Genomic DNA, 27675 nt, shown 5'->3' on the forward strand with positions numbered 1-27675 from the left:
CTCGGGAGACTTCGCTGAACACACATATTAGTGTTTCAAACCAGTAAAATGTATTACAACGATGATATCATTAGTGAAAGTGACGTTTTTGGCATTTTTCACACACAAATGGCACTTGCACTCACAATATAATTCTTGTGATACGTTTTACGGTTTTGAAACACTAATATCTGTGTTCAGCAAAGTCTCCTGAACCTTGTGTACAGCTTTTATGGTGTTATCAAAAGTTCGAGTCAAATCTAAGGCTTGCATTTCAGTTTTTTCACATTGAAATTCACCAGATTGGTTACGTTGCCTTTGAGACCCTATGGTAGCCCAGGTATGAGAATTACCCCCCATGATGGCATACAATTTGCAATAGTAGACAACCCAAGGTATTGCAAATGGGGTATGTCCAGTATTTTTTAGTAGCAACATAGTCACAAACACTGGCCAATATGGCCTTCTATTTTATTCATATTAAATTACGTTTCATAGCTAAATTTTTGATGTTTAAATGAAAGCCCTATTTCCCCTGAATAAAATGATATATAATAAGTGTCGGTGCACTTAATATGAAAGAGATGAATTATGGTTAAACAGACATATAGTGCAAATTCCAAGTTTTGTTTGTTTTATTTTGATCAAAACGTGTACATTTGGCTCAGTCCTTAAGTGGTTAAGAAAGTGGTCTGTGTGGATTTAGTGGTCCTTCAGCTACTGCCACAACTACATGTAAACTTTCATTGACTTTTTCATGTATTACTTTTTTTGTTGTTAATGAGTCAGGTTATTTTATGATGGGCAATATCATCTGCATGTTGTAAAGTTAGCATTCTGAGTCTTTGATCAATTAGGTTTTATTTGATCTTCAGTGATTTATTTATTTATTTCCCAAGGCTACTAAACCGCACTATAATTACATGTTGTATTATAATCTAGCTAAAACAGCCAATCTTACTTCCAGCTGAAGTTACCCAAGTCAACAAAACTGCATGCATTGTTCACTATATCAGTTTACCTCTTTGCTTACCATGTTGTGTTGTAGAACAGGTGTGCACCTTGTCTGGCGGGAGGCGGACAACCAAGGTATTTGTTTAGGTTTTGGATGTGATTTACATAATTACTTGCTGGCTCAGATATTTGTCATCCCGTGTTGTATGAAAGGTGGATTGTAATGGTCACATTTACATTTCTGGTGCTAAGATAATGTAGTAGAGTCAAGAGAAGAGATAATGTGAATGAGCTTTTCAGCATTAGAATAATGTTGCATAATAGGTCCAATATAGAGACCTTATTGTTCATTCTTAGAGCTGACAATTTTCGAATAGGGTCATTCCGTATGAAATCAACCCTTTTTTAGTCTATGTATGTATGTATGTATGTATGTATGTATGTATAAAATTCTCCTGAAATCAATGCAATTACTTGTTGCAAGGATAGCATTAATTAAGTACATTTTGGATTGCTCAGAACTTCTCCCCCCTCCCAATAAGAGCTATACAGGCTCACATGGTGTCTGGAAGGTTCATAACCTGTTGCTTTTTATGGCATATTTAAATTACATCTGTCACATCAAAAATACTCTTAAATATAATAATCCTTTTATAAAGTTTTTGAAAGGAAATTGTTAAAAAAAAAAAAAATTCAGTATATGTGTTAAAAAAAATTAAATTAAATCTGTATATGACCGGATTCTTCACTCACATAATTTGCACGTTTGGCTGAACAGTGTATTAAAACCATCATTCTCTGTGATCTTCCCTGTGTCTGTGCAGGGTGTTTGGTTCTCAAAAACGGACTCTGACCCAAGGTGCATGTATATGGCTGAAGGATCATCTTATATACTAAAGGTCAAAACTTGATGACTGGATTATTATAAGTGACCATTGTCTTTTAAGTTCTGTAATTTGTTGTCTTTGTAGCCTACAGCTGTATAAATCTGACACAAAAAAAACACATTTAAAAAAAAAATAAAAAAAAAATACCAGGGCCAGCGTGATCCTGAATTTCTCTGTCTAGTATCCGCGTTTAGTGCGGGCCCTTTTGTGTGTGGCTGATCTATAAAAGGGGGAGACTATTTATAGGTGGTACAGTGGCCCATTCTAGCTGGGCTGGGTACGGCATGTTAAAAATAAACAATAAAAATTGTGAAAACATAAACAGTGTGCTATCATAGATATCATCAAGCAAAATAACGTTTTGCGTATAGTCACTGAGTGTGGCGGCGGGATCAATAGCATCCTACGGGGTGGAGAATCATCCTTTCTGTTTAACCCTCTCTGGTTGTGTTGCCTGCTGGTGTAGCGCGCCGGGACGATCTGGGCACAAATTCCCGTACTGTGGTGGGGTCTAGCCGGGTCAGGGTGGTCGTGGATTCGTTCTGCAGGGCGGTCAGGCCCAGCCGGGCCAAGTGGGTGTCAAGTTCCTGCGGATTCTTTGCTCGGTATACAGTCCCTTGGAAGGTGAAAGTGATAAGTCGCGGTGCACCCCAGCGGTACTGGATATTGTTGGTTCTCAGGTGTTGTAGGTTCGGCTGAAACGATTTGTGCCAGCTTAGTGTGTTCCTTGTAAGGTCAGGAAACAATGTTAACTGAGAGTTCTCAAATAATAGAGGGTTTTTCCCCCTGGTCGCAGTCAGGACTGTGGTCTTGTCTTGGTATGTTTGAAATTTCAGGATGAGGTCAGCCGTGGCGATTGGCGGTGCGTTTGCCGGTTTGGGCAGGCGGAACAGGCCGTCTAACTTCACAGTTTTAGCCTTTTTCGGCTGTATCAGTGTTGCCAAGAGGCGCCTTACGTAGTGTGGAAGGTTGGCAAGCCCAATGTCATCGGGTACCCCTCTGAGCTTTATGTTTCTCCGTCTGTGTTCCTCCAAGGCTTCCACTTTTCCTGCAGTGTCGAGTTGTTGTTTGCGGAGATCTGACAGGCTCAGTTCCAGAGTAGTTAGTCGTGCATCTTGTGCACTTGTGGTGGTCTCTAGAGAGGTAAGCCTTGTATTGGCCCTTTCCATATCCTCTTTAAAGGTTACCCGGTCGGCAGCTAAGTCCTGCCTGAGTTCTGTGAACAGGGCTACGGTGACAGGTTCCCCTGCTGTGGCTGTTTTGGTTGTGTGTCCGGTGGGCTGGGCTGCTACTGCACCTTCTCCCAGGTCCGGATAGAAATCCTCTGAGGAGTCGGAGTATTCAGCTTCCTCAGCGCCATTTTCTCCCATGCGGCCTTCTGCGAGTTCCGCAGGAGTTCGCCGATATCCTGGCTGAAAGGAGGTTTGTCTGGCCTCGGTTTTTTGTTTTTCTTGCCCATGTGTGCTTCTCCCACCCGTGGGCTAGATCTGGAAAAGGTAGGTGCCTGATCTCCGCCGGTAAATCGGATATTTTGCTCGGGTTGGTACGGAGCTGTGCACAGTGCGTCTTTGCTGGTCTGCAGCTGGCTCCGCCCCCTCGCTGCTGGTAAGTGTTAATCAGTCTCTGTGTGTGTGTGGGTGGGAGGGGGTCAGTCTGTGAGTGTATGGGTGTATGTATGGATCTGTATGTGGGGGGGGTCAGTCTCTGTGTGTATGAGTCATTCTTTGTTTGTGTGTGTGTGTGTATGGGTCAGTCTGTGTGGGGGGGGTCAGTCTGTGTGTGTGTGTGTATGGGTCATTTTGTGTGTGGGGAGCAGAGTGTGTATGGGTGTGTGTGTGTGTGTGTGTATATGGGTCTGTCTGTGTGGGGGGGGGGGCAGAGTGTGTCTGTGTGTATGGGTCTCTCTGTGGGTTTTTTATGGGTCAGTCTCTGTAAGTGCTTGCTCTCCAAGAGAAAGAACTCTCATCTTGTGACCTCCCATGTACCCGATGGACCAGCCTTCTCAACCACCATGAATCTGATTGTGACACCCCCTCCCGGCAAGGTAAGATGATAGAAAGGGGAATATTCTTCTTCTTTTTTTTTTTTTTTTTGTAAACCATTATTAAAGTAAAAATTGTAAAACTCTTCACTGTCCCACTCTCTACATCCCCTGAACACAGTACACCCTCACAGACAGTGAATCCCCCACATACAGTACTCTCCCACCACAAATTGCTATTTTAATTTAAATCCACCCAGCCTTTGGAAGAGCTGAGTGGATCTTTCCCTGGCGTCCAGTGTGTCTACTCGGTCTTCCTGCAGTTTCTCTCTGCTCCTCTGCGCGCTCTCTGAAGTGATGCCGGCGGCGGAGTGATGTCATGTCACTAAACAGCGCGCAAGGGAGCAGAGAGGAACTGCAGGAAGGTTACAGCTCCCTCACGCACCATCTTAATGCTCCCCGTGGCGGCCGGCTCTAATGTTTCCTGCGCGGCTTGGCAAAGGGCTGACAAATGCCAGGGTGAAATGTCTAGTTGACCTGGCGCCTGGAATTTGTCGAGCCCTGTGTATGTATACATGTGTAAGTATGTGCCTCCCTTCTTTTGTCCCTGGCCTCTTATGTGCCCCCCCCCCCTAATTATGAATTCTGGAGACGCCACTGGGCACAAACCCATCTGTCCCTCATTTCTATAAACCTACTGTTGTGCCTGAGTATATAATAAAGCTCCACAGCAATATTTCTGACAGTAATGGGTATCTAAACTACAATAAATATGTTTAGAAATCGGTACATTGTTACACACATGCACTGTTCTTGTTCTAAATTACATTTTTGTTAGTAAGTCCCCTAAAATTTCTCAGAATAGCCCCCTTCTTGGCCACACCCCCATGCTACCATTTAAATGAAAGTGTCCCTCATTGTCAACTTAAAATATTAAGAGGTGAGCAATGTGGGGACAATTGTGTAAATCAAACATTTTGAATCAAAATAGAAATGTGCAATCAGTTTAAAAAAAAAAAAAAAGAAAATACCGTATATACTCGAGTATAAGCCGAGTTTTTCAGCACATTTTTTGTGCTGAAAACCCCCAACTCGGCTTATACTCGAGTCAATGTCTGTATTATGGCAATTTGCATTGCCATAATACAGACTGGGGCTGTGGGGGCTGCAGAGCGGTTACTTACCTCTCCTGCAGCTCCCTCCTCCTCCGCGGTGGTCCGTTCAGCACCTCGGTCAGCTCCCAGTGTAAGTCTCGCGAGAGCCGCGGGGTCATAGTGCGGCCGCGAGACTAACGGTGTGAGCTGACAGAGGGAGCTGCACGGACCGGCGCGGAGGAGGAGGGAGCTGACAGGAGCTGCAGGAGAGGTAAGTAAACTCTCATACAGCCCCCCTCCTACACAGTGCCCATCCACTGGACCACCAGGGAGTGAGAGCCCCCCTCCCTGCCATGTATCAAGCGGGAGGGGGGACGAACAAAAATGAAATAAAAAATAATAATAAAAAATAATTAAAAAAATAAATAATAAAATTGCCCACCCCCCACCAAGGCTCAGCTGCGCACACACACTGCACTCATACACACACACACTGCATTCATACACACACACACACACACACACACACACTGCATTCATTATATCCACACACACACACTGCATTCATTATATCCACACACACACACTGCATTCATTATATACACACACACACACACACTGCATTCATTATATACACACACTGTAAATAAATATTCAATTAATATAAATTTTTTAGGATCTAATTTTATTTAGAAATTTACCAGTAGCTACTGCATTTCCCACCCTAGTCTTATACTCGAGTCAATAAGTTTTCCCAGTTTTTTTGGGGTAAAATTAGGGGCCTCGGCTTATATTCGGGTCGGCTTATACTCAAGTATATACGGTATAAGGGAAATAAAAAGTCTACCTTGTTAGAAGTGGTACAGATGTGACCGGGCTTAGAATATGCCAGCATTTTATTTTGTTTATTATTAATTATAATTCGACAATTCTGAATTAAATTTTGGTTTTAAGAAATTATTAATACCTGGGTAAGGATCACTCTGGCCCCAAAACAACTCGCAGTCAATGACGTTGCTATTCTGCCTGAAATCCTAGGCTCTCTTACCTTACAGCAATACTCTATAGTCACGCAGACTATTTCTTTTTTTTTTTTTTAAATTCTTTATTTTGTTGTGCATAGCTTTTCAAACAAGCATGTGCTGCCATTTCAGTGGTAACAAGCTTAGATATAACATGTTTAGAACGACCATTACATGGCTTAGAGGTAAGAAGCACATTTTCAAATACGGAATAACAGGAAAATTTAACAGTTAAGTTAGTCACCGTGAAGTTGGTCTAGCTGTGTGTGGTATTCAGTCATGTAGTCTGTGTGATGCGTTGCAGTCTACCGTGGGACTAGCTGGGTGTGGTGTGACGTACGTGCTGGGCAGGTAGTTTAAAGGCCCTACAATGGCTTGTGTCAGCGGCGTGTTTGGGCAGTCGTATGCTCTCAGGAGGGGCATTGTGGGTGTTTTTTAGGCTCCCATGCTTGTATCTATTCTGCTGTGAGTGTAGTAAGACGGATGCGTGGGCATTATGATAGGTTCTGGTGCGGCAGGGCTTTGGGCAGTGCTGGGGTGTCTTGCTCTGCCTATGCATTGAGGTAAGAGACCCCTAACCATGGGGGCGGCGTAGGGGCAGGAGATGTATGATTTTGTGGACTGTGTGTCCTGTTGGGCGTCTCCTGTGGTATCTAATCCAAGAGGTAGTAGGGCTCAGGTAGTGTCAGTGGGTTAGTCAAATCAAAAGGAAAAGAAAAACAAATTATAGTAAAAAGCATAATAAACATGAAACATTAGTGTAATGTTGGAGGCTTTCTCCTTCGTTGGGATAAGGACGGTGTGGGATATCAGTCCGTCTTAATCAAAACTTCGGTTTTACCGACCGGTTAGTATTCACAGGCCCTGTACCCCCAGTCCACTCGTTCCCGGGGCGTTAGGAGAGGCGGTCATGTGTTCTATGTGTTCTCCTTGGCGTTTCGGGGTCTGGTTCGGCAAGCCTAGGGTTTTCAAATATTTGGAGGCTTCCTCAGGCGATGTGAGGACGTGTTGTCCCTGCGCGGGTAACTTCCATGGAGCCCCCTGCTCCCCACCTGTAGGCTATACCTGCGGCGCGCCTATATCCCTGCCGTCAGCCGCTGGTTTTTGGGATCTGCGTCCCATTGCCGGTAAGGGAGCCGGTGTTTCTGTAGGTGAGGGAGGTGGTGGATGCCCTTCCCTCTCAGTTCGTGGCCAGAACAGGAGTTCCTCTAGGTCCTGGATCGCTGGCGTGAGGTAGGCCCCGGTTTTGCGTTTCCGCTTGGGGAGCTTGTGGGGTTGAAAAAACAGCATCTATCGGTGCCTCTTGCCTTGCTGGTCCTGGCTGTGTGGGTGGTAGGGCTGGATGGGTGTCAGTTTTGCGGATTTTGCCTGGATTAGATTAGTTAGTCGGGAGTGAGTGGAAATGGCGTCTGGTGGCACGCAGACTATTTCATCTCAATGAAGTGGTCTGGGTGCAGTGTATCTCATACTAGGCAAAATGAGTGGGTTTTAGCAAAAATATATATATATTTTGGGCAATTTGCTTTGGGCTGTTCTGTTCAATGCCACATAAAAAAGGAAGTGAGAGTTTCAAAGCATTCAATTGCAATGTTGAAGTGCAATGTTACCACTTACCATGAGCACCCAGACCAGTACTTCCCTGGGTATTTAAAGTGCGTAATGTTGAACCAGTCTTCATTAAACCAAAATGAATCTATTACGCTGGCTCAATTTCTTTTTTTTACAAAAATAGTCCACGTGTTCATATCCTTTTGAGCTTTCTGGTAAAGACTCCAAAAGATGAAGACAAATATGCAGAATATTTTATAAATTTAAAGCAAAGCCATTGGTCCTAACCCCTTAAGGACTAAACTTCTGGAATAAAAGGGAATCATGACCTGTCACAAATGTCATGTGTCCTTAAGGGGTTAAAGGGACAGTGGCTGCTAATTGATTCCTTATTGTTTATGTATCGTTGATTGGATGGAAGTTGAAAAGAGGATAATTTGTATTGACGACTTACAGGGAGTGCAGAATTATTAGGCAAATGAGTATTTTGACCACATCATCCTCTTTATGCATGTTGTCTTACTCCAAGCTGTATAGGCTCGAAAGCCTACTACCAATTAAGCATATTAGGTGATGTGCATCTCTGTAATGAGAAGGGGTGTGGTCTAATGACATCAACACCCTATATCAGGTGTGCATAATTATTAGGCAACTTCCTTTCCTTTGGCAAAATGGGTCAAAGGAAGGACTTGACAGGCTCAGAAAAGTCAAAAATAGTGAGATATCTTGCAGAGGAATGCAGCACTCTTAAAATTGCAAAGCTTCTGAAGCGTGATCATCGAACAATCAAGCGTTTCATTCAAAATAGTCAACAGGGTCGCAAGAAGCGTGTGGAAAAACCAAGGCGCAAAATAACTGCCCATGAACTGAGAAAAGTCAAGCGTGCAGCTGCCAAGATGCCACTTGCCACCAGTTTGGCCATATTTCAGAGCTGCAACATCACTGGAGTGCCCAAAAGCACAAGGTGTGCAATACTCAGAGACATGGCCAAGGTAAGAAAGGCTGAAAGACGACCACCACTGAACAAGACACACAAGCTGAAACGTCAAGACTGGGCCAAGAAATATCTCAAGACTGATTTTTCTAAGGTTTTATGGACTGATGAAATGAGAGTGAGTCTTGATGGGCCAGATGGATGGGCCCGTGGCTGGATTGGTAAAGGGCAGAGATGAGCTTGTGGGGCCTTTTCGGGTTGAGGATGGAGTCAAGCTCAACTCCCAGTCCTACTGCCAGTTTCTGGAAGACGCCTTCTTCAAGCAGTGGTACAGGAAGAAGTCTGCATTCTTCAAGAAAAACATGATTTTCATGCAGGACAATGCTCCATCACACGCGTCCAAGTACTCCACAGCGTGGCTGGCAAGAAAGGGTATAAAAGAAGAAAATCTAATGACATGGCCTCCTTGTTCACCTGATCTGAACCCCATTGAGAACCTGTGGTCCATCATCAAATGTGAGATTTACAAGGAGGGAAAACAGTACACCTCTCTGAACAGTGTCTGGGAGGCTGTGGTTGCTTCTGCACGCAATGTTGATGGTGAACAGATCAAAACACTGACAGAATCCATGTCCAAAGAAAGGTGGCTATATTGGTCACTGATTTGTTTTTCTTTTGTTTTTGAATGTCAGAAATGTATATTTGTGAATGTTGAGATGTTATATTGGTTTCACTGGTAAAAATAAATAATTGAAATGGGTATATATTTGTTTTTTGTTAAGTTGCCTAATAATTATGCACAGTAATAGTCACCTGCACACACAGATATCCCCCTAAAATAGCTAAAACTAAAAACTACTTCCAAAAATATTCAGCTTTGATATTAATGAGTTTTTTGGGTTCATTGAGAACATGGTTGTTGTTCAATAATAAAAATAAATTTTGCACAGTTATTAGATTTTTTTTTGTTTTGCTTTTCAATCAGATTACATGCAGTGCAATAGTAACACATATATTTGCTGCAACTGTGTACGGGAAGTCTTTGAGGTTGTTGTGTGTTTATTGGTTGCCTTTAGTTTTTTTTTGTTGTTTTTTTACTTCTTCACGGTCTCATTAATGAAGGTTTGTTATGATAATAATATAGCATATAAGCTTATTTATCAATTATTTGCATACACTCAGGGCCAGATTAACAGCCCAGTGGGCCTGGTGCTGACAATTATGACGGGCCTAATTACAGAATCATATCGACCAAAAACACTCCCAAGCGTCATGTATTTGATGGAGATGGTGCTGGAGAGAAATAAAACAGCAGCTATAAGAAAATACATACCCTATGCTAATCTCCCTCTAATTTATGTTTTCATCTTTCAAGTAAATCCATAACCCCTAACAGCAGTGTCCAGTCAAGCAGAAAGTCAATGGGCACGGTAAAAGGGTGTGCCACTGACTTAAATGACGTAACCTGACAACCTGACAAAAGGGGGCGAACATTCCCAAAAAGAGGACATGTCTGCCCAAAGAATTAGAAGGCCAGTCTGGCATGAATGGATGTCAGGCTGCCTGCCAATCATGCAGCTGGCCAACTAAGGGCATACTATGCAGACAGCACACTGAGCTTGGCATAAATGCATCTAATGATGCGCTCGCTCGCTTTCTAAGGACTGTCCCCTAGCACTCGCTGGTCCACTTGTCTCCTTACCTTCTTACTAGCAGGCAGAAGCTCCTGGTATATAGTCAGAGAAAAGCTGTATGTAGTGAGTGTAGAAGAAAGGGAACATGCCACAGTGTTAGAGAGACCAAAGTCAGCATTACATTAAAGGATCACAATAGGGTCAGGAACACAAACATGAATTCCTGACCCTATAGTGTTAACACCACCATCTAGCCCCCCTGGGCCCCTCATGCCTTCATAAATATAGCAAAATCTTACTGTATTCTAGCCTGAAGCTGTAACTCTGCATGCTGTTAGACTCAGAAAAACAAACAGTCTGCTGACATCATTAGAAGTGGTGGCCTGATCCAATCACAGTGCTTCCCCATAGGTTTGGCTGAGACTGACAAAGAGGCAGATCACAGGCAAAGCCAGCATGATTCAAACACAGCCCTGGGCAATCAGCATCTCCTCATAGAGATGCATTGAATCAATGAATCTCTATGAGAAAAGTTCAGTGTCTGCATGCAGAGGGAGGAGACACTGAATGTTTGGATGCATTTTAGGCAGCCATGACCCAGGAAGGATCTCTAACAGCCATCTGAGGAGTGGTCAGTGAAGTTATCACTAGGCTGTAATGTAAACACTGCATTTTCTCAGAAAATACAGTGTTTACAGCAAAAAGCCTGACGGTAATGATTCTACTCACCAGAACAAATTCAATACGCTGTAGTTGTTCTGGTGACTATAGTGTCCCTTTAACCATATTCATTGTCAGCCAGTCCACACAAGTTTTGTTCCCATACATCCCTCTTAAGTTTCCATACTTAAGTAAGAGTATGTGAAAAGTAGTTAGGGTTGCCACCTTTCTCAGAAAAACATACCGGCCTTACTAATTTGCATAATTAAATATGTATGGGTGACATCACATGATGTAAATCACAAGGAGTGACATAAGAGAAAATGCTGTAAAATCACCAAAAAAACTGCTTAGTTTGATTCTGCTGTATAGATGGATTCCTCCCAGTGCCCCCATGTCTCCCAGTGCCCTCATGACTCAGTGCCCCATCTGTCGATTACTCCAGGTCTCAGTGTTCCTATGTATCAGTGTCTCAGTGCCCCATGTCTCCCAGTGTCCCCTAGTGTCGTGTCCCAAGGTCTCCAAGTGACCCTATTTATTACAGTGTCTCAATGCCCCATGTCTCCCTGTGTCCTCCAGTATTCCCATGTGTCTATGTCCCTATGTATCCCAGGGTCCTTATATCACTAGGCACTAGGAAGATGGGGAGACCTGGGGACACAGGGAGACCTAGGGACACGGAGACACCAGTGACACTGGGAGACTAGTGGACACCGGCTGGGACACATGGGGTACTGGGAAAATAGGGGACACTTGAAGACATGGGGACACAGACACTAGGGACACAGACACTGGCTGGGGGACATGGGGACATTAAGACATGGGGTACTGGGAGACATGGGGACACTGAGACACCAGGGCCACAGACACTAGGGACACTAGCTTGGAGACATGGGGACATTGAGACACTTGAGGCACTGGGAGACATGGAGGCACTAGGAGACATGGGGGCAGTGAGACACTGGCAGACTGGGGGCACTGGGAGACTAGGGGGCACTGAGACACCAGGGACACTGGCTGGGAGACATTGGGACACTGTGTCCCCATGTGTTTGTGTCATAATGTGTCTCAGTGTCTGCCATAATGTCTCCCAATGTCTCAGTGTATGTCTCCTTGCAGCCTTTCCCCCATCCCTTACTTCCCTGAGCTGTAGGCTGTCTCTGCAGGGTGGGAGCTGCTGTCTGGGCTCTCTGTAGCTGCACCCCTGCAGATCAGTGAGTAGAGAGAGGCAGGGAGGGACATGCTGGAACTTCTTATCCCTGCCTCTCTCCACACACAGCGACCCCTACTGGCCAGTGCTGGTATTGTAATCCCTGTTTATACTAAGGAAAATACCAGCATTTTTATTGCCAGTATCACTGCAATATTGGCACCAGCCAGGCAGCCTCAAATACTGGCTGTGCCAATAAAATAAAAGTCAGGTGGAATCCCTAAGAATAGTGTGTGGAAAAAAAAAAATCTAAAAAAAAAATAATTTTTTTTTTAAAATCAATGGGCCTAGGCCTGGGCCTGGGCCTGGAGCTGGAGCTCCATCAGCCCCTATGTTAATCCGGCCCTGCATACACTGATTAGCCACATTAAAACCACTGACTGGTGAATTGAATAACTGATTATATTGTTACATTGTCAAGGGCAGGGATATATTAGGCAGCATGCAAACAGTCAGTTGTTTAATTTCATGTGTTGGAAGCAGGAAACATGGGCAAGCAAAAAGATCTGAGTGACTTTGACACAAGGATCAAGAAAGGTGTCAGAACACAGTGCATTGCAGTTCGGTCAGAGTGCCCAGAATGACCCATGTCCTCTTCCCGAAAGCACCTTCAGTGGGAATGTGAGCGTCAGTACTGGACAATGGAATAATGAAAGAACGTTGCCTGTTCTGAGGAATCACATTTTCTTTTAGATCCGGTAGATGGCTGGGTTCATGTGCGTCGTTTACCTAGGGAAATAATGGTAGCAGGATGCACTATGGGAAGAAGGCAGTGTTATGCTTTGGGCAATGTTTTGCTGGAAAATCTTGAGTCCTGGCTTTCATGTGTATGTCACTTTGATACATGCCACTTACCTAGAGATTGTTGCAGACCAAATATACCCCTTCTTAGCAATGCTGTTCACTGATGGCATTGGCCTCTTTCAGCGTGATAATGCACACTGCAAAAATTGTTCGGGATTAGTCTCCAAATTCCTTAGATCTCAAACCGATTGAGCATCTGTGTGATTTGCTGGAGCAACAAATCTGATCAATGGAGGCCCCATCGTACTACTTGCAGGACTAATGCCCTGGAGCCTGAACTTCACAGACAATCACTAAGTGAGAAAGGGAGCATCAGTGGCATGCCTACCTATTTGGCCATACCCTGTCTCAATTTTTGGTGAACAAAACTTATAGTGAATAACAAAAAAGTATAACCCTTCCTGCTGTTTACCTGTTAAATTTGAGTTTTACATACAGTCCTACATATTAAATGTTTATTGCTCCTAGAAAATATAGACATTGTGGTAGAAAAGACCTGGAAACACAAAAGAGGGGCAACAATATTTTGAGATCTAACTTAGATTTTTTTTCTTTAAGCAGCATGGCTAAAGCATGTAAATAAACTGTCCTGTCCAACATGCATCAGTATCACTTGAAAAAGTATTAAATTCTACCTATACTGTATATTGTGCGTGCTAAACCTATAGGAAAATGTGTAGATGAAAATGATATAGTATGTAATCTGATCTTCCTGGGCTTTTGGCATGGCAGTAAATACAGGGTCAAGGTATACTGTGAGCAACTGCTGAATCCCTCCCAAACCCTGTATGGCATTTTATCGTTGTATCCTCAAACTCCTACTAGGTACGTGGATGAGATTTGCATATGTGTGGTTGTTCATCCAGTTCAGGTTAATGTTCTGTGTGTATCACTGTTCTGTGTGTATATTGTAGCTATACCTACCTGGAGTTGAATTTGTGTTTTACATAGATACCCTGTCAACTATGGCAGGCCTGATCAGGAGAGGGAGGGCTTGGGTGTGCTTGTGACATAATTAGCATCATGGTCAAACCCTTTTTACTCTGGCCCTCATTCCATGTTTCCTTATTCACTGCAAAATTACCGCTGCCAGTAATATAATGTAAAACTATGCTATTTTTTAGAGGCTGTATTCGATTTTTTTCAGAGGGGATGGCTATGATCAGCTTTATTTATTTAGTGGTTGACTGTATGGTACAGAGACAAACACCAGTCAAAGAGGTGGAGCGCTCAGAATTAAATAACTACCCCCCCTCGCCCCCTGGATTTGTGGATGACCTGGGGGTGGGGAAAAATAAAATAATATGTTTAAAGTGAGTGACAATAGAATAGAAGTATATAGACCCACTCACATGCTGCTGAGCCTCAACAGGACAGGCTCAAATCACTTGGGCAGACGTGTTTTAGCTGACACGGAACCTTAAGGAGATGACTTCTGGACTTTTCCTTGGAAAGAACAAAAAACAAATCTGGTACAGTATGTCTGGAAACTGCAGGCAATTCCTACAGGATTCAAGATTTATATTTTACATTTTGACGCTCTCAATGCTCCCCATAGGGATATTTTGCCTCTCTGAGGAGATGCTGATTGGGATATTCCAGTGGTTGTCGCACATGAGCACTCATGAGTTAATGTCACCTACGGACTTGTCCTATGTTTACGTGCTTTAACCCCGTTTTTCCTTTTTGTACCGAACGCCATAAATGTCTCCATAAAATAAAGATTGACAAAAAATAAATAAAAAGAAAACTACCGGAACACCAGGATTGGCTTAATGTTTCAGACATTTCCCTATCTGAAAATCGTTTCAGAAGCTGCAAAACTTGGGACTTTTAAATATATTGTTTGTGTAATATCTGATCCCAGGGCCGCCACCAGAAATTTTGGGGCCCCTAATTCAGCTCAGTGTCTGGGCCCCCTGGGGCCCGCCTCCAAATACAGCCCACTGGGTCCACACACAGACACAAACGCACACACTGATACAAAAGGACACAGATACATACTAACAGACACACATACTGAAACAGACATACAGGCATACATACTGACACACACATACTGAGACATACACACAGGCATACATAGTGACCGACAGACACATACTAACATACATACAGACACACATGCAAGAGGACATAAAGACACATACATACAGACACCGACATACATACATACACACACACACACATACATTCATAATGGCATACAGACATACATACATACAGACTGACATACATGCGTATATACAGACATACTGACAGACATACATGCATACAGACATCCATACACACAGACCTACGTTCATAATGATATGCATTCATACTGACACACAGACATGCACACATGCATACAGACATGCATGCATACAGACATACACACAGACATGCATGCATACAGACATACACACACATGCATGCATACACACATGCATGCATACACACAGACATGCATGCATACAGACATGCATGCATACAGACATACACACAGACATGCATGCATACAGACATACACACAGACATGCATGCATACAGACATACACACAGACATGCATGCATACAGACATACACACAGACATGCATGCATACAGACATACACACATACATACACACAGACATGCATGCATGCATACAGACATACACACAGACATGCATGCATACAGACATACATGCACAGACATGCATGCATACAGACATACATGCACAGACATGCATGCATACAGACATACAGACATAGACAGACAGACAGACATACATACAGACACATACACAGACATATACATGCATGTATACAGACAGACATACATGCACACGCAGCTCATTTTCCAGCCACCCTCCTGTCTCTTACCTTTTCTTTGCAGGGGGATGGCTGGGGATGATGGGAGTCGGCGCAGCTCCCTCTTCACTGCCTGGCTCTCCCTCTTCAGGGCTGGGCGCGCGCTCCTCCCACGCGGAGTGCACAGCGCTGACCGGGCCCCTGAATGAGGGGGCTCATCGGGTTGCCCTAAGTGTGTGGGGCCCGGGCGGCCGGGCCCGTGACAACTGTTATGGTTGTCACCCCCTGATGGCGGCCCTGTCTGATCCTATATATGTTTAATGCATTGCATAGATGATGTATTTAAAAATACTGGCAAAAATACTAAACTGAAAAGTTATTCACCTTTTTAACCCCTTAAGGACCAAACTTCTGGAATAAAAGGGAATCATGACATGTCACACATGTCATGTGTCCTTAAGGGGTTAAAGTGATCCTACTTCACCAGGATGAGTTGCTCCAATCTGGTTTATGGAGAATGATCTTATCCCCTAATTCTTTGTCCAGCAGGCAATACAAGAATAAGTGGTTAATGCCCAAAGAGCAGTTCAAATCGGATGATTGGAACTGCTCACTAAACTGCTAGCGGACATAGCACAGCTATTCGTTCTATCCCACCTAGGTCACTGTTTAGTGATCTGAGTGTATTTTATTATTGGCAAATCAGTCTGTGGCTCAGCTCTTTTAACATTGTTTGTATATTGAACTGTTCAGGCATGTCCTATTGCTTAATTGTCTAGGTACCAGAGGCGTAGGCAGTCTAAAATTGTTCCACACCCCTGTGGCACTGCAAGAGTTTAATATAATACTGTTTTAAAACTGCTTCCTCTATTATTTTGCTCTTTTTCTGCAACTGCAACCTTATCTCTTTCTCAAATTTCACAAGGGCAAGAAAAAATAAAAATAAAGAAGTTCCCTGTTTTGCTCCTTTTATGGTGGATAACAGAAAACCTTGAGATGCACATTTGAAGGATCTGATCAATTTCAACAAAGACCGTACTCCAAGTTTAAAGGATAACCACTTTCCTAGAGGATCCTGCACCTACACTACACAAAGTAAGCATGAATCTTTAGGGTTTAGTTTTGGACAATTTTTAAAGTTTGTGTTTTTGTTTTTGTGTTGGTGTTTGTGTTTTTTTTTTTCCCCCCCACATAGGAATTGAAGCTCATAACCGCATGTTGTAGGGGCAAAACTTTGCTAAAAAAATAGAAAATTCTGTATTTGCTAACAGTACAATATTGTAGATAAAATATCTAAAATGTATAAATGTAGGGGGTGGGAAGAGGTGACTGCACATTGCTTGCTGCTCCCCATAAGACTGGACAGAGGAACATGAATGACTGCTGCAGCCCTGCATAAGTAGGGGTAAAATAAGAGGGCAAGAGTTAAGAGACATCCCAAGAGTAAGAGGAGGGTTGAACTGTCCCACAAGGGGTGAAAGGTGGGTTAGATTCACACAAGGGATTGAGGAGGGATCAGGAGACATACAAGGAGTGAAGGGAGGTGCTAACAGACAGGATCAGGAGACATACAGATTCGATGGGTGCCAGGTAACCTAGGTACGCCTCTGGTACTTGTGAAAGGGGTTTGGCATTATAAATGGCATGAACTGTATTGCAGTACTTTTTTATATCAATAAAATGCCTGTGCTAGTCTTTCAACTTGTCATTTTGTTTATTTCTTTTTTTTTTAAATAATTCTTACTGTTTATATTGGTACTCTAAATTAGATTTTTGGTTTATGAATAACTGCTTTTGATACTTGAATGAGTGAGAGGTCTGTCTCACCTCTAAAATGATATTTACATAGGGGAAAAAGTTTAGTCACGAAGAGGCAACTGAAACAAGCAGCATTATCTATGTGAATAGATAATAGAATCATTTGACACATAGTTGAATCAGTTTATGAGATCAGGGATGGGCTTCACTATGATTACAATTATAGGAGTAACACTGTTTTTTGTTTCTTTTTTTTTTCAACATGCTTGATCTAGCCGAAATATATAAAAAAAAAAAAGGTTAGGCTCGAGAGAACACAGGGCGATTCTTCGCACACAGTACCCTGCGATTCTGAACTCCCTCAGCGTGTAGGACGCAGTAGCCCTGAAATTCAAATTAACAACCTCACCTTCCCCCATGATGCCCATACTAAGGAACAGAGCGTTCCCCCCAGGAATGCAAGCACACGACTACAAAAACATCAAGGACATGGGATTACAGAGGGCAGTCCATCTATATGAGGGTGACCAAGTTGTTATGTTCGAGACCCTGATGGAAAAAAACAGACCTACACCCGCAGACTTTTTCCAATATATACAAATACAAGACTTCGCACAATACAACTTGGCCAAAACAGCAGCCCACACTACACAAACAGGGTTCGAACAGATGTACCTCAGGGAAAAAAAACCAAAGGGGCTCCTCACCACCACATAAGCTCCAACAACACTGAATGGGGAGAACTACGCTATACAACACAATGGGTAGAACACCTGGGGGAGGTCCTGGAGGGCACAGAATGGAGGGAAATATTGGAACCAAACAAGGCCACATTGGTATGCGTCACACAACAAGAACAAGCATACAAAACAATGTTCAGATGGTATACCACCCCGGTAAAACTATACCACATGCGCAAATCCCCAGACGATTTGTGCTGGAGGGGGTGCGGACACAAAGGGACGTACAAACACATGTGGTGGGACTGCCTTAAAGCACAGGACTTCTGGGAGAGGGTAAGGGGATAATAGAGAAGGTATTCAAGAGAAAGGTAAAAAAAAGACCCATGGGTGTTCCTACTTTCCAGAACTTAAGAAGACTGGCCAAGGAGAGAACAAAAACTACTAAACAAAATTACCCTAGCAGTCAGACTAACTGTGGCACAAGGTTGGCTCAAGCCAGATACACCCCCCCCCCCCCCCCCCCCCCAAGTCAACAGGGTCCTAAATAAAATAAAAGACACACGCATAATGGACAGACTAACGACCTAAGTCAGAGGCACACTAAAAGCACACGAGCAGGTCTGGGAGTTGTGGACAGCGGGGGACTGGGGCGACTGAGAGCCGGGAAGTAAGAGGAGACACCACACACATTCACACTCAGCAAGGAGAACCCTGCTCCCGGTGGAACGATTCTCAGTGCTTTCCTATGGACGCTGGCATCTTGTCACTGTGAAAATCACAGTGAGAAGCGCGGAAGCGCCTCTAGCGGCTACTAGAGGCTGGATTAACCCATTTGTAAACATAGCAGTTTCTCTGTTTACAGCTGCAGGGTTAACCTTAGATGGACCTGGCACCCAGACCACTTCATAAAGCTTCATTGTGGTCCTTTAAGAGTTCTGTCTGGTGCAGCCACGGATGTCCGTGACTGCACCGGACATGACGTGGGTCGAGATAGGGGTGGCAAACTCAGGGGCAGCCCCGGGCAGCACTAGCTCTAGCTACGCCACTGTTCACATGCACTCCCAGAATCTTTTTACGATGTGATCTGCATATGGCACAACGAGAGTTAACTAATTTATATACTTTGACAACAAGATATGTAAGCTAAAAAATAAACACAGAAGACAAATTTAGAAAAGAACAATTACTGCTAGGGGAGGGACAAAAAAAGGAGTAGAGATAAAATATATATATATATATATATATATATATATATATATATATATATATATATATATATATATATATATATATATATATATATATATATATATATTAATTTTTTTTTTTTTTTTTTTTTTTTTTTTTTTTTTGTGAATTCCCTCTCCACTATTCATATATTTGTAGAATTGCTGCCAAATAGTAGTAAGGAATATCATGCATGCACAATCCACCAGGATTTTTAAGGGTAGAAAGTAAATCAATATAGAGCGTGGTTGTGTTTAACCCAAAGCGGGTATTTGGTCTGTATAGTTGGAAATAAAAGGATCTTGATATGGCATTTATGATGTGTATTCTATTTTTGCTTAGAGCATAATATTCAAAGCATGTTCCTAACCTCCTCCTAAATGTCTAATTTTATGTATTTTTTTTAATATTTCTCCAGTAATCATGAAAGACCGGCTGGCAGAACTGCTTGAATATGCAAAGCTTCATGATCAGTATGTCCAAAGTTGTGAGGAAGATGTCTTATCTGATGGGTCTACAGTATTTGAGACAGACCATTCTTTGGAAGTCTTGTATAAGGAGATACAGCACATCCGGACAGAAAACCACCTGATGACTGTTGATGTAAGACGTTTAGGCAAACAGACCACTCGCTTCCTAACATCAATGCGACGTCTTAGTAGCATCAAAAGAGATTCCAACAGCATTGCCAAAGACATTAAACTGAGGGGAGAAGGAATACATAGAAAACTTCAAAGCCTCAAAGCTTTTAGCGAGGATGCAGAGAACAAGTTTGGAGAGAGCTCTGTGATTGCACGTGTGTCTAAATCTCAGTATATGACCCTTACACGTTCTTTCCAGCAAGCTATGGTTGAATATAACGAGGCAGAGATGGTACAAAGAGAAAATCTCAAGATCCGTATTCAACGTCAGCTTGAGATTATGGGAAAAGATATTTCTGGTAACCAGATAGAAGACATGATGGAACAAGGTAAATGGGATGTTTTCTCTGAGAACCTTCTCTCTGATGTCAAAGTTGCCCGTTCAGCCTTGAATGAAATAGAAACACGGCACAAGGAACTGCTTAAACTTGAAACCCGGATCAAGGAAGTCCATGACCTCTTTTTACAGATGGCCTTACTGGTAGAGGAGCAGGCTGAGACCCTGAATGTTGTAGAGTTAAACATGGAAAAAGTTAAAGATTACGTTGCAACAGCAAAAGCCCAAGTTAGACAAGCAGTTGAATATAAGAAGAAGAATCCCTGCCGGAAGATTTTCTGTTGTTGCTTTCCTTGCTGCAATTGATCTCTTATCTAGTATTTCTTTTCAAGTGAAAAGGGAAGTCCGGCCAACTTTTTTTTTTTTTTTTTTTTTTTTATTATATTGTCTGTTCATGAGGCACAAGAACACAAACTGGCAGGAAGTTAAAGGCAGAGTAATTACTTCTGAATCATTAACGTCAAAGGGCAGCATTGGCTAGTGAACACTTAACCATTACAAATAATGTTAATAGGCATAAAATATACACAAAATTAAAGATTATCATTAGATGAACAGTTATTTAAAAGAAGAGAAAAGTTAGACTCTATAAATGCAGATACCAAAATCTGCATTTGACACCCAGCAGACTACATCATGTTTCTTTTTGGTTTTGGGGTTTGCTTTTTCAATTTGTTAATATCGTTATTCACTTTTGCAGCCAGAAGGAAGCCTTCTAACTTGGCACAGTAAAAACATAGCGGAGACACTTGGATTCCATTGTTTTTAAATACTCTGTTTAAGATTGTATACATTAATAAGATTAGAACAAAATGTGTTACAGGGTGCAGCATTTTTGATAGGATAGTATACTATGCATTATTACTATGCATTATTGGTAATAAACCATAGTCTTGCTGGCTTGGTTTCTTGTAAATGGCTTAAAAATACACAATTTCTTAGTGAATTGTTATTTTACTCAGAGAAAACTCTGCTGTGGTTATCATTAAAAGCAAGATTACATCCAAAAAAAAACATACATGTGATTTGAGGAGGAAATGTACATTTCAAAAGAGGGAAAGAGATGGGATACAATTGGGCCAGTACCCATTCTGAATTGCAGTGGGTTTTCTTTAATGGGGGAAAACCTGGGGAGCGGTAATTGAAACAGAATGTATGGGGCGGGGGGGGGGTTATATTTTGGGTTTTTTTTTGGTTTGTTTTTTACGCAGTCATTTTTTATTTTTTTTTATTTTTGTTTACATTTATTTATTTGTAATATAAATGACCTATTGAGCAGGTGTTTTACCCTTGTTTTATCTGCAGGTAATGGGAAAGGTCTGTTAAATGCAAACGCCCTGACTATTGGCCAATAAGTTTGCCAGATTAAATAAGAATTCATTCATTCACAGCACCCCTTGATGTAGGCTGTAGTCCCCACTATGTACTAATAGTGTGTGTACAACACATTTGTTTTTATGCATTTTCTATTTCTTTATTTACTATGACATAGGACTATGTTTCTGTATAAAATACCAGCTAATGTACTAGGGCATGCTAGTATTTAGAAGTTACGGGAATAAACCTTATTCAAAATATTTCCAGTGTAACAGAAAGCAATTAGATTTTCTACAGTCTTTTTAAATGTATTTATTTTTCCTTGAAAACCTGCCGCGACAACTCCATAGTTTGCTTTAGTACTTACGGTGGAAAGGTGTTATCGGTGCAGACTATCCTAGTTACTATCAAACTGTTTTAAAGTGTTTTGAAAAAAATCAGCCGATTCCATAGCACCCAAACCCTAGCCCTCTGTTCGAGACACCCATAATGAGTAAGTTCACTTCATTACCCACACAAGTATTTAGACAGCTTGCATGTCATGTAATAATAGGGTGTGAAAACTGGGCTAATCAGGATTTGACCATGCTGTATTGCTGCAGCATTGTATCTCTCTCATTGTATTTATCAAATTAATAATAACTTTGTAAGAACAGAAAAGGCTGAATCAAGACACAATTTAGAGCTCATTAGAAATAGAAATGAAACAGTTTCTGGGTATTTTTTTAATCCTGGATTTGTCATTTCTGTATGTTTTGATCAAAATTGTGTTTTCTACACATCTTGAATTTAGTTTTATAAATGTTATTTTAACTTACAAATCAAATTGAATAGATCTCCCCGTTGAGCAGGAAGAATTCTGAAAACCTTTACTACAGGTCTATTTTTCAAATGAAGATTACCATAGCCTGTTGGTTTTTACTATACAGGGAAAGGTGGCCAGTGCCACTTTAATGTACAGTGTTTTTCATGTTAAATTCACACATTTTATTTTTCACAATGTAAACTCTTCTATCCAGACTGGTGACTTTGGGGGGAAATTATAACAGATTCCTTTGTATCTCTATTCCAAACCTTTGAGTGCCTGCAAAGTTCACACAGTGTTATTTTGTTTTGTTTTAGATAATTGTTAATGCTATCACTATTGGTGCGTAGGAATCTTTCTAAATGTATATTTGTTATTAATACCAAACTCTGTTGCTTTATAGAAAACAAAATTTAGAAAGAACAAAACCCTGTACATTGAATATTTTCACTGTCCGTTAATATTTTAAAAGCCATTGTTTTATGTACATTTTATATTTACTATGTAATGAATATATGCCAACTTCTGAGTGCTAGATAAATAAATGGTACTGCTTTATTATAAGACTTTAGCATCATTGCATGATTTCTTACATCTGACTATTTCATTTTCTATTTATAGACCTTTGTATACTGCATTTTGGTTTTGTTTTGGTTTATTTTATTTTTTTTTTTCAATAAAATTCAGGGATGTTTTGAGCTTTAGTGGTTTTTGTTGTGTTTTTTTTTTTTTTTTGTTCAAGTTATTTATATATATAATATTTATATGCCACTGATTTTGTGATTTTATGTCTCCTTGACCTCTCAATAGCATTATTTTCAAGTCTAGAACTTTAAAAGTAGTCTCAGGGATTTTGAAGGTGATCTGTTCCTACACCATATGGTGTGTGTTAATTTTTATTTTATTTAAAAAAAAAAATTGGGTAGGGGGAGGTTATAATTGTTTATTTACGCAATTCTTTTTGATCTATACATCATATTTTATTTATGACTGTTATTTATAAAGCGCCAACAGATTCCGCAGTGCTGTACAATTAGTGGAGAATGTACAATATGCATGATAAATACAAAAGGTAGAGAGGGCCCTGCCAGTAAGCTGACAACTAGCCATTGGAGCTCTTTTATACAAAGTGCTTAGCTAGATGGCCCGTGAGCTTATGATCTAAAGCAGTGGTAGTCAACCTTTTTCTAACTACCGCCCACTAATGCATCTTTTTGGTTGAAAAAATGTCCTTACCGCCCACCAGTTTTCGCGCAAGTGCGGAATATTTTTTTCGAAAGGAGGGTGTTTTAAAAAAAATAAATGTACGTACATTTATCTTTTTATTTGCAATTAATGCATGTTTATAATGTTTTTAACTTTATAAAAAGTTTAATGAGAAAGCAATAAAGTAAATTGAAATTACCTTTACTAGTGATTAATGAGATCCTTGAGGTTGTAAGGAACAAACGACGGTCTCCTCTTTCGGTGATATTCAGACGATTTCTCTGTTTGCGCATATGATTTCTCATCTGTGCGTCAGCTCCCCTCTTCTCCCTCCTCAATTCCCCTCCCCACCTTTTTCCCCCCTTTTTTTAACCTTCCTTATAGCAATGCCCAGTAGGAAGGCTGAGCTAGGTATCCCACTATAACAGACTGGCACACATACAGACATACAGACAGACAGGCACACACACACACACAAAGACATACATACAAAGACACATACACATACAGACAGACACAAGAAACAGACACACATACATACACACATATATACAGACAGACACACACACACGACACATACAAAGACACACACACACACGACACATACAAAGACACACACACACAATACATACATACAAACACACACACACACACACAAGACATACATACAAAGACACACACAAGACATACATACAAAGACACACACACACAAGACACACATACAAAGACACACACACAAGACATACATACAAAGACACACACACACACACACAAGACATACATACAAAGACACACACACACACAAAACATACATACAAACACACACACAAGACATGCATACAAAGACACACACACACAACATACATACAAAGACAAGACACACATATATACAGACATACACACAGACACAAACAAGACATACATACAAAGACAAGACACATGTATACAGACATACATACATACAAAGACAAGACACACATATATACAGACATACACACACACACAAGACACATACATAAGACATACATACAAACACAAGACACATGTATACAGACATACACACACAAGACACTTACATAAGACACACACAAGACATACATACAAAGACACATACACAAACAAACACACATTATATTTAAGTCACCCTCCTGTTTCCTACCTTTAAGGTGCAGGAGGGTGACTTTCCCTGGGGTCCAGTGGTGGCTCAGGTGCATGGGAGTCAGAGTTCCCACTCTGACTCCCTCCTCCTCCTTCCTCCCGCGCGGGCTCTCAGTATGCTGGGAGGAGTGACCGGGGAATCACTTCCTCCCAGCAGAGATGATGTCATCACAGGGGGCCGGTCGCGCTGTTAAAGCGCCCAGCGCTGACCGGGCCCCCTCACAATCCACATCCATCGGGTGGCCCTGACAGCATGGGCCACCCGATGGACCCCTCCATATGCGGCCCCGGCGGTTTGCCGCCGGGGCCGCAAGTGGTGATGGCGGTACCCAGTCACAGTGGTACCGCCGGCTCGCGCCCGCCCGCCTGCCCAATTTATAAAAAAAAAAAAATTGAAAATCCCTACCGCCCACCTGGAATCCTGAAACGCCCACTAGTGGGCGGTAGGGACCAGGTTGACGACCCATGATCTAAAGGATCCGTGGGGATTTGAGACAAGCGGTAGCAGGGGAAATTTGGTGGTGATGGCTAAAAGAGTTAACAGAGAAGCAGCTATTGGTAAAGTGTAAAGGGAATTAAAAGGTAATTGATTGAGAATTTCAAACAACTGGAGGAGCATGCTATATATTTAGGAGGAACCTGGGTGGAAAGTGGTGAGAAAAAAATAAAAATGAGATTATTACAATCGCTGTTCCTATGAGTGAGTGTGAGATGAGACCTGAAGAACAGAGATGGAGATAGAACAGTTCTATGAAGGTATTAACAGCCATAAGGAGCATGGGGGAGGGGATATCTTAAAGTGTAATATTACATTGTGTGTAATTTGGTTTAAAATGTTTTATAGTTTATTAAAGCAAAGTGCAGATGAGAGGCTGTGACATATCACTTTAATGACTTGTCTTTTGCAACTTTACACTTTGCTAGCTCTTCTTGTATTTTTATTCGCAATGCAGTCTTCACTCTCTGGTTTCCTGTGTTAACTTGTTGCTTATTACCAGTAACTTGCAATAGCAAACATGTTATCAATTAAACCAGCTGGATGAGAACTGAGGCAAACCGGTTTTTCTTCCTGCCATCTATTATTCACAAGTCTCATGTAGCACATAGATGCACTTTGTTTTCATTTTTCTTTTTTTCAATAAAGAAAAGTATATCTGGCATCTTGTCCCTTAAAGGAACACTATAGTCACCTAAATTACTTTAGCTAAATAAAGCAGTTTTAGTGTATAGATCATTACCCTGCAATTTCACAGCTCAATTCACTGCCATTTAGAAGTTAAAGGGAAACTCCAGTGCCAGGAAAACGATCCGTTTTCCTGGCACTGGAGGGTCCCTCTCCCTCCCACCCCCCAATTCCCAGTTGCTGAAGGGGTGAAAACCCCTTCAGTGACTTACCAGAGGCAGCGACAGGTCCCACGTCGCTGCTTCCTCCTCCCCCGCCGCTCCTCCTTCTGCTTACGTCGGCCGGTGGGCGAGACTGATCCCGCCGGCCGAGGAGACCTAATGCGCATGCGCGGCAGTGCCGCGCATGCGCATTAGCGCACCCCATAGGAAAGCATTGAAAATGAATTTCAATGCTTCCCTATGGGGAATAGAGTGACGCTGGAGGTCCTCACACAGCGTGAGGACGTCCAGCGACGCTCTAGCACAGAAAACCTGTGCTATAGAGCAGGAAGTGTCCTCTAGTGGCTGTCTAATAGACAGCCACTAGGGGAGGACTTAACCCTGCAAGGTAATTATTGCAGTTTAAAAAAAACTGCAATAATTACACTTGCAGGGTTAAGGGTAGTGGGAGTTGGCACCCAGACCACTCCAATGAGCAGAAGTGGTCTGGGTGCCTGGAGTGTCCCTTTAAATCACATTGTTTCTGTTTATGCAGCCCTAGCCACACCTCCCCTATGATTGACAGAGCCTGCATGAAAAAAAAAACTGGTTTCACTTTCAAACAGATGTAATTTACCTTAAATAATTGTATCTCAATCTCTAACTTGAACTTTAATCGCATACAGGAGGCTCTTGCAGGGTCTAGCAAGCTATTAACATAGCAGGGGATAAGAAAATCTTAACTAAACAGAACTTGCAATAAAGAAAGCCTAAATAGGGCTCTCTTTACAGGAAGTGTTTATGGAAGGCTGTGCAAGTCACATGCAGGGAGGTGTGACTAGGTGTCAGGGTACCTGAGGCCTCTACCTCTAAGGGAGGTAGAGACTTGGTGGTGTATCCGTCCAGGCGAGCTGTTTCCTCCGTTCCTCGCGGTTCATCCAGTCACTTAAACACCGGCCGCGAGGAATCCACGTCCTTTTCTAGCAGGACGCTCAATACGTGACGTCATGACGCTATCACGAGCGACCTGTCACTCAAGTCTCCGATATCCAATCGGTACTTGTCAGAGGCGTGATTACCATCCAGAGCCAGGGTATTTAAGCTTACTTCTCACTTCAGCTCATTGCCCTGTCGTGGTTCTAGCTTGTCTAGTCACTCAGCGCTCTGGTATTCTTGTTTGCTCTATTGGTTTTGACTCGGCTCGTTGTACTACCCTGCTTCTCTGTTATCCCTTGACCCGGCTTGTCTCTCGCTTATCTGTCTTCTCGTTCCCTCGACCTCGGCTTGTCTCTGACTATTCTCTATTACTCTCGGTACGTTAGTCCGGCCATTCTAAGGCCCGGTATACGTACCTTTCCTCTCTTTGTACTCTGCGTGTTGGATCCCTGTCCCGATCCTGACATTACGACAGGGCCAATGGATCCTGCAGGTACAAACAGTCAGCTTGGTTCTTCGGATTCCAGGTTTGACGCCATGGAGCATAGGATGGATCAGATGGCTTTGGCACTACAGGCACTTTTGTCCCGTGCTAGTAATCCACCTGAGGAGACACGTACTCCTTCTATTTCTCCTGCAGTCTCAGGTCTAGAGGTAGCCACTGTAGGTGCTTCTTCCCGTATTACCCCACCAGTACGTTATGGCGGGTCACCGGAGAAGTGTCGTGGCTTTCTAAACCAGATTAGCATCCATTTCGAATTACAACCCCGCTCTTATCCTACTGATAGAGCGAAGGTTGGATTT

At 42.3% G+C, this 27675-nt stretch overlaps 1 protein-coding gene across 2 annotated transcripts in view; it reads left to right on the plus strand.

Moving 5' to 3' along the window:
- Positions 1 to 21279, plus strand: part of STX11 (syntaxin 11) — a 48709-nt gene extending 27430 nt beyond the window's left edge. The window contains exons 2-3 of one of the 2 annotated variants that reach the window (XM_063441156.1): positions 16406 to 16575; positions 19567 to 21279. In XM_063441156.1, coding sequence (XP_063297226.1) covers positions 19572 to 20432 — 861 coding nt within the window. In that variant the 5' untranslated portion in view covers positions 16406 to 16575; positions 19567 to 19571 and the 3' untranslated portion in view covers positions 20433 to 21279. The remainder of the gene's footprint in view (positions 1 to 16405; positions 16576 to 19566) is intronic. The other variant, XM_063441155.1, reaches the window with a different exon arrangement.
- The last annotated feature ends 6396 nt before the right edge of the window (positions 21280 to 27675 follow it).

Source organism: Pelobates fuscus, chromosome 2 (assembly GCF_036172605.1).
Source record: "Pelobates fuscus isolate aPelFus1 chromosome 2, aPelFus1.pri, whole genome shotgun sequence".
Taxonomy (NCBI): domain Eukaryota; kingdom Metazoa; phylum Chordata; class Amphibia; order Anura; family Pelobatidae; genus Pelobates; species Pelobates fuscus.